Source organism: Triticum aestivum, chromosome 5D, assembly GCF_018294505.1.
Source record: "Triticum aestivum cultivar Chinese Spring chromosome 5D, IWGSC CS RefSeq v2.1, whole genome shotgun sequence".
Lineage (NCBI taxonomy): Eukaryota > Viridiplantae > Streptophyta > Magnoliopsida > Poales > Poaceae > Triticum > Triticum aestivum.
The window spans coordinates 480,226,236-480,237,833 of NC_057808.1; the positions used below are offsets into that span (position 1 = coordinate 480,226,236).

The 11,598-nt window shown below is 48.6% G+C and overlaps 1 protein-coding gene across 1 annotated transcript; it reads right to left on the bottom strand.

The window, feature by feature from the left end:
• Nucleotides 1-232: 232 nt before the first annotated feature.
• On the bottom strand, nt 233-1,168 carry LOC123125607 (ocs element-binding factor 1). Its single transcript, XM_044546083.1, has one exon. The coding sequence runs from the start codon at nt 1,074-1,076 to the stop codon at nt 513-515; it is 564 nt and encodes a 187-aa protein (XP_044402018.1). The 5' UTR covers nt 1,077-1,168; the 3' UTR covers nt 233-512.
• Between the last annotated feature and the right edge of the window lie 10,430 nt (nt 1,169-11,598).

Genomic DNA, 11,598 nt, shown 5'->3' on the forward strand with positions numbered 1-11,598 from the left:
ACCATTTTCGTATGGTCACACAGTGAATCTGCAGTACGCTGAGCGGTGAATCAGGGGATAAAAAATGCAGACGTGCATCTTTTCCGTTTAGCCTAAAGGCTCTCACGGCTGTCGACGTTAGATAATCCATTGTAAAACAGAGAGACCGGTGCGTCAACCTGCGCACATGCCGACGAGCATTTTGGTCAGAGTGAGCGGTGAATCAGTCGGGCTCTTCACGTACGGTGCCAAAACGGCAGTAGTTTTCCATTTAGTAATTTACATCAGGTGACGGACGATCCATTCATTCATGTAGAGTAGTACTTAATTATATATATGCAGCCTACGCGTCAACTAAATAAGCACGGGTCCCTAGCATTGCATGCAGCTGCTTAAAGCACCAGTAGTGAGTGCTCCCGGTTCATTCACGCACGTAGTACTCTCGTCGTCATCCGTTCCAAAACTTTCACACGTGATGTGACCTCCGTCCGTGGTCATGGGTCGTGACCACCCGCGCCCTCCTTCATTCCATCCTAGTAGGTCATGAGGGAAGCCAGCCCCAGCTCTGCCGCCGGCGGGAAGGCGGCTCCTCCCGGACCGCTGCCAGCGCCCGGCTGCGGGCGACGCGACCGGAGCTGCTGCATGAGCCGCTGCAGCGCGAGGAGGCGGCGCGCCTCGCGGAGCCGGCGCGCGAGCACCGCGGCCTCGGCGCGGAGCCGCGCGTTCTGGCGGCGCACGGCGAGCTCGTGCCGCGCCACGGCGTGTAGCTTGGCGGCCAGCTCGCGCTTCTCGACGCGGAAGCGAGCCACCGTCCCGCGGAGCTCCTCCAGGCGCTGCTGCTTGCGCGCCCGCGACCGCTGCGCCGACAGCCGGTTCGACACCTTCCGCCGCTGCCGCCGCCGGCGCTCCTCCTCGTCCTCCACCAGCCCCGCCGCCTGGTCCGCGACCGCCCCGCCGGACGAGCTGGGGGACGAAGTGGACGACGCCGCCATGAGCTCCTCCAGGGTGGGGCACGTGTCGGCCTCCCACGGGGTGAACCCGAACCCGGACGTCATCGCGTCCATGTCAAGGCCGATCGCCTCCTGCAGAGACAGCATTTTCTTTCTTTCTCCTGACACTTAACGCTAACAACCACAACAAAATGAAGGACAAAACCGTAATTCCGGGAATCTAGGGGACTTGAGAGAGGGATCGGGGAAAAGGGAAGAAGCGATGAGGAAACTGGCGCTATTTATAGACCCGGCGCGGGCCGAGCCGGGCCGTCGAGCCTCCCTCGCCGCGGGGCCCGCAACCCACCACGCGGGTCCTGCGTTTACGTGAGGCTTCTTCTTCCTTCGTCCCGGTGGCTTTCGTTGCCGCCTTTTTCTTCTCGGCGGGTAAAGATTCTACGGCTGTGACAGTGTATCCAATCCCCAGCCGGGCCCGTATAAACCTCCCCACGTGCTCCCGTCTTCGCGGCACGGACGGCGCCGATGAGCCCAGCGGCGTCAATGGACGGCGGATCGGGCATGCAAGCCCATGCGGGCCCACGTGGCGCGCCCCCTCCTTTTGCGTGGGTGCTCGGTTGGTGCAACGTGGGTCGCGGGCCCGCGTAGGTCCAGGTGGGGTGGGGTGGGGGGCGCGTTTTAGCTTAATCGCGAAGTAATGGCCGCGAGATGCTGCGCATCGATGGCTGGGGTGCAACTGCATGCAGTGCCCGCGCACTTGTGGGGACGTCCCATTGGGCGCCGCTCCGTGGGCCACTGCTCGCCGGGACCCGCCGGCGCCGGCGTGGCAACCCATGGCGACCCAGGATCTCGTACGCGGCTGGGCGACCGCCACGTTAGCACGATCAGCAGCGGGAGGGACACGGGCTTTGTCTCAACCGCTAGGCGCTAGCTAGCTGACTACTACGTGTGGGTGTTGTGTTGTGTTGTGCATGCTGCTGTCACGATGCCACTTACACTTGCACAGTGGGCTACAATGCGCTAATGCGTCACGTGGTAAATAAGTAGTACGCACGTAGGCATGGATGAATCTTTTTAAAGCATCCACTGCACAAGTATGTACACGTACGTACGCGTGGTACTTGGGGGCTATACGTGTGTGGCGATCGAAAAAGTTGGACGAAAGTTGCATGGACAATGGCCTCGGCGATGTGCTGCACTTCCGGGAGTGTCAGCTTCAGCCGCCTAATCATGCTTGATTAAAGATGGAGGTGTGTGTGTGGTGTGTGATGGGACGCGATCGATCGGTACATCAGTATGTACATCACACGTCGCCGATCGAGCAAACGTACGTACCGTTCAGTGTGTTCTAGCATGTGCGGGTGCAACGATTGGCTCTTTCCGGATGCGTGGCGATCGAGTTGCGGGAACTGAATTAGGCGCTGAGTTTTCTCCACGTTTCGTTATGTCTACTTGCGTCCGATCGATCACATATTCGCCAATGCATGTGGGATCTACATACAAGTCCTAGCTCGTTTCCTTGCACATATACTGTATGTGATCTTCAGTTGTGGTAGACCTTGAAGTTAGGTCTCTCAGCGACAACATGTTGGTAACCTCAAATACTAGCAATCGTGCGCATGCACACAAGTACTATAATTAGATACTTCCTCCGTTTCTAAATATAAGATCTCAAAGCTACTTAAAAAGGCCATTGCCACATTATTCAGCGGATCAAACTGATTGAATAGATTGATTTGGATACAAAATACTATGTTACCCTTTTCGATTGAAGGGGTAACTTATCTTCACTTTCAAACCGCATCGGAATTTGTAAACTTTTCTAGGGGGGTGTGCCGAAGCAAAGTTCCTCAATGGTAACTTTGTTACGGATATTCCACAAATATCAACAGTAGATAGCAAAACTTACGGACAAAAATACGTCTAGGTTGACGTGATAAGCTCTGTAAAATGGTGAAAGAAGATCCATGAGACAAACCGAATCACAGTCACAACCTAGTAACTCGCTGACGCCCTTCCACACAAAATGAGCGAGATGGTAGGAAAAGAAATTGTGTCTCACATTCTCATGTTGGCTCATACTTCACAACGCCCATCCGATGGGACGTGACATTTCATAATTAACCCATTCGATGGGATGTGCCATTTCGTAATTTGATAGCCAGAGGAAAGTTGGTTCTCAGCGTCTGCCCATGCAAAGCTTGACGGGGAAGGTTACTATTTAAGCGTCCCTAAAATGGACTAAGGATTTCTCTTGGATGAGCTTCAATTATAAAAAATAATTGGAAGTGAGCTGATGGAAACATTGTTAGCCACCTAACCAATCTCCATTTCTCTCATCTTCACCAGTCAAAACACGACCCAAAAAGTTGAATCCATCACCTCTGAACGCTTGGCTCACAGGTATAGGGGTTTATATTATATATGTTGCAAATAAGTGGTTAGCGGTCCTTCAGCGGACTTGGACCAAGCCACCAGTCTAACTAGAACATGATTTCACGCGAGTAAAATGCATTGGCGGTCATTGAACTTGCATCGATAGCTCACTTTGGTCATCGTATTTAATAATACGGTCAATATGGTCACTATATACGACTGTTGGTGATTATACGGTCACTGCCCCACCGTATGGCTTTGTATTTTTTTTCAAGTGACTGGTCAAACAATCCAAATGGTGCCTCATCAGCTCAGGTCCCACATGTCAGTGGGATATACAGAAATAAACAAAATAAACTAAAATTATGTTTGTTAGGCGAATCGACACAGGGACCTCTTGGTCCAACCCAGACGCGCTAGAAAATTGAGCGCGCGCGGAAACCTTTGTGATGCAAAATTGGATCAACCTCTTATTATTTACTGTATTTACTATTACTAGTACAAAGCACGGACAGCACACACCCAGCACGCATGCACGTGCGCCCACAACACAGGTGCAGGAACGCGCGCACACACTCACACACCGACACACGCGATTACTCTCCTATGCATGAGTATTTGACAAAAAACTACCACATTAGGGGTTACCGTCTCACAGAACTACCACATTAAAAAAAGTGACTGATAACTACCATAAAATTCTAATTTTATGACTAAAAACTACCACATTTGAAAAATGACCGGTTTAGACGATTTAAACATGTTTATGACATGCGGGACCCACCCGTCAGGGGTGACGTGGCGGCACGGTCAACCTTGTTTATTTTGACCGTTAAGTTGAGCGTTATGACAAGTGGGGCCCACACGGTATTCTTCTTCCTCCTCTCTGTATCTTCCATTGGCATTTTACCAAACACCTCCTGTGCATGGGAGGGAAGCGGGTCAACTCCGGTGACGCGCCCGCCGTGAAGACGCCCCCGTCGCTCCTGACCGAGGAAGATGGTCCAGAGGACGCCACATCCTCGCGCGCCCAGGACGACAGCGAGGTGCACGCCTCACCTGCCCGAGGTGCTTCGCCAAGGTGCTCGCACGTGCTGCAGGAGCTGCTCCTCGTGGTGCTCGCGCACTGTGGCCGAGCCTCGTGGAGGGCAGGAGCCTCAATGTCTCGTTCCAGCGGAAGGGGAGGAGGGTGTTGCGGAGCTCTGGCTCACCCGCGGTCGTCGCAGGAGGCGAGAGGAGGCCGGAGCTGTGGTGCTGCTGCTTGCGGCCGCTGCTACTGCTCCTATGCTGGAGGATGTTGCGGTGGTCTTTTTGGAGGTGGCAGCGAAGGACACGGCTTCGATGGCCGAAACACGGTAGTGGCCACGGCCTTGGCGAGCACCCCGGACACCTCGACCTCCGCCGCGCTGTTGGACGCGGAGGGCATGGGGAACTTGACCGTGGCGTGCACAGAGGCGGAGAGGTGGGCCAGGTCCTTCTCGGCGCGACGCAGGGACCGAACCGCGAATGCGAGCCTGTTGCCGCCTCGGCGCCGGAGTGCGGCCTGCGGCTCGGCGGCGAGGGGATGAGCAGGAGCTCGGCGTGCGCGTCGAGGCGAGCGAGGCCCGTGGTGCTGTTGCTTGCAGCCGCTGCTACTGCTCCTTGCCGCTGATCACGAGCTCCAGCTCGAAGGGAGGCCGGCGAGGGCGGCAGTAGCAGGGCCTAGAGCTCGCAGGACCTCGGCTTCGCGCGCGGCTGCGCGGGCTTCTCCTCCGGCACCCTTTGGCATGGAAGGCCACCGGAGTGCAGGGCGGCAAAGGCCACCGGAGCATGAGGGGGCGACTGGGCGCCCACTGAAAGCAGCATAGGATGATGCACAGGAGGTGTTTGGTAAAATGCCAAAGGAAGATACAGAGAGGAGGAAGAAGAACGGTTGTGGGCCCCACCTGTCATAACGGTCAACTTAACGGTCAAACTAAACAGAGTTGACCGTGCCGCCACGTCACCCCTGACGGGTGGGTCCTGCATGTCATAAACGTGTTTAAATCGTCTAAACCGGTCATTTATCAAAAGTGGTAGTTTTTAGTCACAAAATTAGAAATTTTTGATACTTATTAGTCACTTTTTTGAATGTGGTAGTTCTGTGGGACGGCAACCCCTAACGTGATAGTTTTTTGTCAAATACTCCCTATGCATGCACATCACTTCTCGGTGTCTTGCTGATGGCGTAGCGGTCGACGGCCCCGGCGTCGACGCCGAGCGCGCGTGGTCGTGGGCTTACGTATCTCGCCTGTCGGGCGGCGGCTGCAGCCGAGCTGGTCGAAGGTAAGCTGTCGACGAGAGCGGATGCATGGATGATGCTCGGTGCGTCAAGACTCGCCCGACGTGTGCGCGCGTGTACTTGTGTGAGTATTGTGCTGGGTGTTCGTTGTGTGCATGCCTGCTGACTGCCGTGTGCTAGCGCGTGCGTGCGTACAATGTGTTCACGTCCTGTGTGCGTCGTGGGTAATTTATACGGAGTATTAAGTATCAACTAATTTTTTTACACAAAAAAGGTTGTGCGCTCAACCGGCTAGTTTACGTGATCGGCGGCGGCGAGCGAGAGATCCATGCTAACGTCCATAATTTTAGTTTAACCCACTCACATGCGGCGATTCACATAGGCAGAGAATACGATTTTTTTACCCCACTGACATACTGCCCCCGCACAGGCAGTGAGAGAACGCGAGTTGATGTGGCGCCACTTGGACTGTTTGACCGGTCAACCAGAAAAAATACGAAGCCATATGGTGGGGTAGTGTGACCGTATAATCACCAACAGTCGTATATAGTGACCGTATTGACCGTATTCTTAAGTACAATGACAAAGTGAGCCATCGACGCAAGTTCAATGACCGCTAGCGTATTTTACTCATTTAACGCCCATTAATGACCTTCTGTTCAACACCCAACTTGAAGAAATGTCCGATTCAGTTCACACTTATCCAATAATGAGATCCACCTTGCCTCGTGCAGGAAAATATATCATTAGCCCCCATATATAGCTAAAACCGACTCCTTCTAAAGACCCAGCTCTTCGATCGGAGGTTATCCGATCTGTTTTTAATTTAACATAGATGTTCACGATACCGGCAACAAACCAATATAGCAAAGTCAGATGGATGGCGTTCATTGCTTCCAACACCTCAAAGAAACCGATCCAAAAGAAACTTAGTGCCCGCTTGTTGGCGAGCAATTCTCTATATGGAAGGATCAAAAGATTATGTGATGAACTAAGCAAGTGAATAACACCCCCCATGTTGTCGGCATACCATATGCTAATCCTCCATCATCTTATACTACAATACTGAAACTTCGCTTACTTGTTAAGGATAAACGCTCGCACGATCAATAAGTTTATACTCACACAACACGCATATACATATAGTACGTTGCGACAACATCCAACTACGTACATCATGATATACATGACAAAGTCAGTTAGTGGATAGTGTTAGTGAAGATGTAATTACATGGATTAACAATGTCAGCTTTCTCCAACCAAAAAGGAGATCTTGACTCAACAAGTTTTATAACTGCATATGAGATTAGAGGTAAAGAATAGTGACCTTCCCCATATGCATACTCGTCAATGACTACGTAATATTGCCTCTCTTTTGGGGGTGTGTCACGCTTGTGTGCCTCCTAACTATGCAGAAGTCAAGTGTGAACTCATTATGCTTGTATCACCTTGATGTGATGATATAAGTCAATAAAAGAACCTTTTACCAGAAGGAAAAGGCAATGGTCGTAATTGCATATCAGATCAGAAGTAAATTTTGTTACGTTTTTCCGAAGCTATGTAATTGGAGAACCTTTTTCGGTTCACGATGTTTTTACTCCCTTGACATGCCCAGCTAAGCAAGTAAAGCAACCAATTGATCGATTCTTTGAGCTTTCGAGATAGGTGGCTTAACCTGGTGCACTAATCAAAGCTTTTTTGCATATTGCTCGAGTAGGTGGACGCCAACAGTACGTATCTGGGACCCAATTTGGAGGATTTGTTAATTAAGTACACTGGGTGGTATGGACTATGGAATACCAGAGGAAACAACTAAAAAGGCCTTAGTACTTTCAAAAAAAAAAACTAGAAAGGCCTTATAATGATATAAAGTGTGACATCAAGGATACGTACCAAAAGTTACTGAGCAACGGTGCGGTGCTTGGTTCTGACTATTTGATGTGTTCCACTTTTAGTTTAGTCCAAGTAATGGTAGTTTTTTTGCTGTTTGTGGGGAAAGCATCTAACTAATTGTAGTTGTCAGCTTGATTTTATAGCATTGATTTTTCTCCGATTTTCCTTGGCTATAGTAAACGACATCACAGGTGTAGCAAATATATATTCGCCATAAAGGGGTGGCGCATAATTAGTGCAAAATAATTGGGCTACATATATCCATCGAGTGCGATGGCGTAAGCGCATTAATCAAGGGTAAAGTAAAACTAGAGGTGAAGCGGCACGTAACATTTCTACCATTTCATTATTAAACGATCACAAGACTAATAGCAGTATTCTCCAAATGCTATTTACCTTTAGCTCTGCCAAGAACCGGAGACATCCCCCTGAAAGCACTAGTCTTCAATTGCTAATTATTTTCGAGTAAATACCTCAGGGTCCTTTTTTTTGAAGAGGTCAAAATAGTCCCATTTCTTCAAAACACCATATGTCGGTTATAAAATTATTCAAATCGTTTGCTGCTGGTTCTCTGTAATCCTTGTCTGTTTTGACCTCCATGCGTGATGGATTGACCCTCTCCCCTCTCGAAAGTTTATATTTCTTCCCGGTTTGAGGCTCGGCCTTCCCCGCGATCACCACTTCTCTTTCACTTGTTCCATGGTAATTGCGATTGTTCCATGGTAATTGCGAGTGTCAATCGACTAGAGCACATTACGGTAATGCATGCACACGCGTGCAAGGTGGTGAAGTATTAAATCTCATGTATTGCCTTTAGAGAAGTGGTGGGGGAAGGGTTAGAATAGAGAGGGGCCACAAAACTAGAATAAAATGATTTGGGTTGGGGAGGAGGGATTGCCACCAAAATAATGGCTATGTTGCGGTATTCAGCCAGCCGCACATGCATGCCCAAGTTTATTAGGGTTGCCTAGGACCTACAATGAACAACCTAAGTACATTTAGATCAAGATGTGCAGTTTAAAAAAATTGAGACTAACTTGACGTAAAGAAAAAATTAGTTCACACATGTCATTCCTCTTATCTGCTCACAATTAGTGCTCATTTTGAAATGTATGTACAAATAGTTGACCCTTGCGCGAGAAAATAGCTTACATCAGTGCCATTATTTTTACTTGTTGATACGAGATGCGGAAAAGAAGCCATGAGATCTAATTCCAGCCAATCCACACTCTCACGCTCCTTTTTCCTAGATAAATCCTCTTGACCAACAAAAACCAACCAACTGCCACAGAGCCCTGCTTTGCAAAAAGCACGTGATCATGTAGTATGGAGGAACACACATGGGGAGTGTCCCCACGCATAGCGTGCGGGCGAAGAAACTTAGCCCGCTTGTTGGCGAATGAACCAAGCAAGCAAGTGAACCCAAAAAGAGAGAGAAAAATTAACCGAGTGAATGACCATGTTGTGGGTATATCTTATGAAAATCGTCCATCATCATATACTACAATATTGCAACTTCACTTACTTGTTAAGAATAAACATTTTTTTGAACAGAGGATGGGTCTCGAAGGACCCCGATGCTTTATTTACGGAACACAAGTACAAGCCAACTAACAATAAGACCCGAAAGAAACAAGAAATTACATGCTGGTCCCTGACTTGTGCAAAGAGGACCCCAACATGTCCATGGAAATCGCAATCGGGTCCCTAGCATCTCATGCACGAGCACAACGTCACCGTCACTGTGGACGACACCACTTGGCGCGGCGAAGCCTCCATGGCACCTCTCCATAAACTTCGTGGAGAAGATGCACTGCTCCCCTTTGACTCCATGGCCGGGAAGAAGAAGGACGACTGCCATTCGGTCAACAGATACGGAAGCTTGAAGGAGACGGCCGACAATCATCCGCGGCTACGTGCGCTGTAGCTTCTCCATGAAAGCCTCTGTGATGAGCACAAAACCAACCTGGATCTCCATCCTCCCATTGCCGCTTCTTCACCACCATGGTGACCATGCGAGCAGAGGAAGAAACGGAGGAGCACCTTCAGGTCAGAGAACCAACCGAGCTTATTCTTGGAGTTGTCGGCGTGGCGCATCCTACCTGCTGTGGCTGGCATCCAGACAGCACAGACAGGATCACCACCACCACAAGCCATCACCCGCTGCTCGAACACGGCGGCGACGAACTCCTCGGCATAGTGCCAGACTCCACAAAGGCAAGACCTAACCTAAAACCACACCTAGTATATACAGACTAGCCGAGCGCCTTTCCAGCCTTTGCTCCGACTAGCCGGAGCCGCCAGGGGAGGATGGGGATCGGCCCGGAACATAGAAAACGCCACCGACTCTCAAGAGAACTCTCTCGAGGAGACCTTTTGTTGCGGCGTTAAAATGCTCTTTTGTAGATTTTGTTGTGGGCTCCCTCAATCGACAGACAGAGGGCTCCATAAACATTAGCATGATCAACAACTACGGACTCACACAACACACATACACATATAATACACTACAACAACATTCACAGCTGCGTACATCATGATATACACGACGACGACAAATAGTAGATAGTGTTAGTGAAGTTAGTCACATGGATTTAACAATGCAAGCGACATCTAGACAAAAACGAAAAGATATTGACTCGGCTAGTTATATAACTACATATGAAATCAGAAGTAAAAAATAGTGACTTTCCCCATAGGCATAGTCGTGAGTGGCTATGTAATACTACTTCTCTATTTTGTGCGTGTCATAGTTGTGTGCATCCTAACTACGTAGGAGTCAAGTGTGAACTAGTTATGCTTGTATCACCTTGACATGACGTTATAAGTCAAGTCTAGGGCTGTAATTACATACTACTCCCTCCGTTCCAAATTACTCGTCGTGGTTTTAGTTCAAATTGAACTAAAACCACGACGAGTAATTTGAAACGGAGGGAGTAACTGATAAGAAGTAAATTTGGCTACGTTGTTTGCAAGCTATCTAGTTGGAGCTCCTCTTGCCGCTCACAATGTTTTCTTTTACTCACCTTTTTTTACGGCATTCTTTTACTCACCAGAGGTGCCCGGCTAAGCAATTAAAGCAGCCAGTTGATCGATTCCTTTGAGCTTTCAGGACACGTGGCTTAACATGGTGCACTAATCATAGCCTCTTTGCATAATGGTCGAGTAGGTGGACGTCAACAGGACGCATCTGGGACCCAATTGGAAGGATTTTTTACTTAAGTACACTGGTTGGTATGGAGTATGGACTATGGAATATCAGAGGAAACAGCCGGAAAGGCCTTGATGATATAAAGTGTGGCATAAAGGGTACATACCAAAAGTTACCGAGCAATGGTGCGGTGATTGGTTATGACTATTTGACGTGTTCCACTTTTAGTTTAGTCCAAGTAATGGTGTTTTTTTGTTGTCTGTGAGAAAGTATCCAATCAGTGGTAGTTGTCAGCTTGATTGGATATAATGATGCATTGTTTTTTCCTTCTCTAATGTACTACCTCCGTTTCAGTTTACAAGTCCTGCGCGTATACCTAGGTTGCTAATTTTATCACCCTAATATAAACTATATAACATAAAAATTATACCTTTTAAAAATAGAAACTCCGAGGTTTATATTGGTATATTTTTTTATAATATATGATTTGTATTAGGTTGGTCAAATTGACGACCTAGGGGTACGCACACGTCCTGTAAACTGAGAGAGAGGTAGTACTACCTTGACTACAGAAAAACGTTCATATGCAGGCGATGTGGATTTTTGGGACATGGGTCTATGCGCACCCGATTCAGCAATTTTTTTCCTAAAATTGTATTTTTGCGACAATCATAGTCTAGCATAATACTCACGTTTGAACTTTGGGGACAAAATGGGTTATGTGGTATTCTGAGCGAAAAACAAAATTGCAGCTAATATTAGCTTTTATATAGTATTGATTCGATTGTATTTTGCTCGGAATACTGCATGACTCATTTTGTCCTAAAACTTAACCGTGAGTACTGTGCTAGACCATGTATGTTGCCAAAAAGTTTCAAAATTATTTGACTATTTTACTATTTTTCAATTCAAGTGCACACACATCGAGGTTCACCATTGTATTTTCACATATGCAGGAGTATGTCGCCTCAAAGGGATAGTGCTTAATAAGT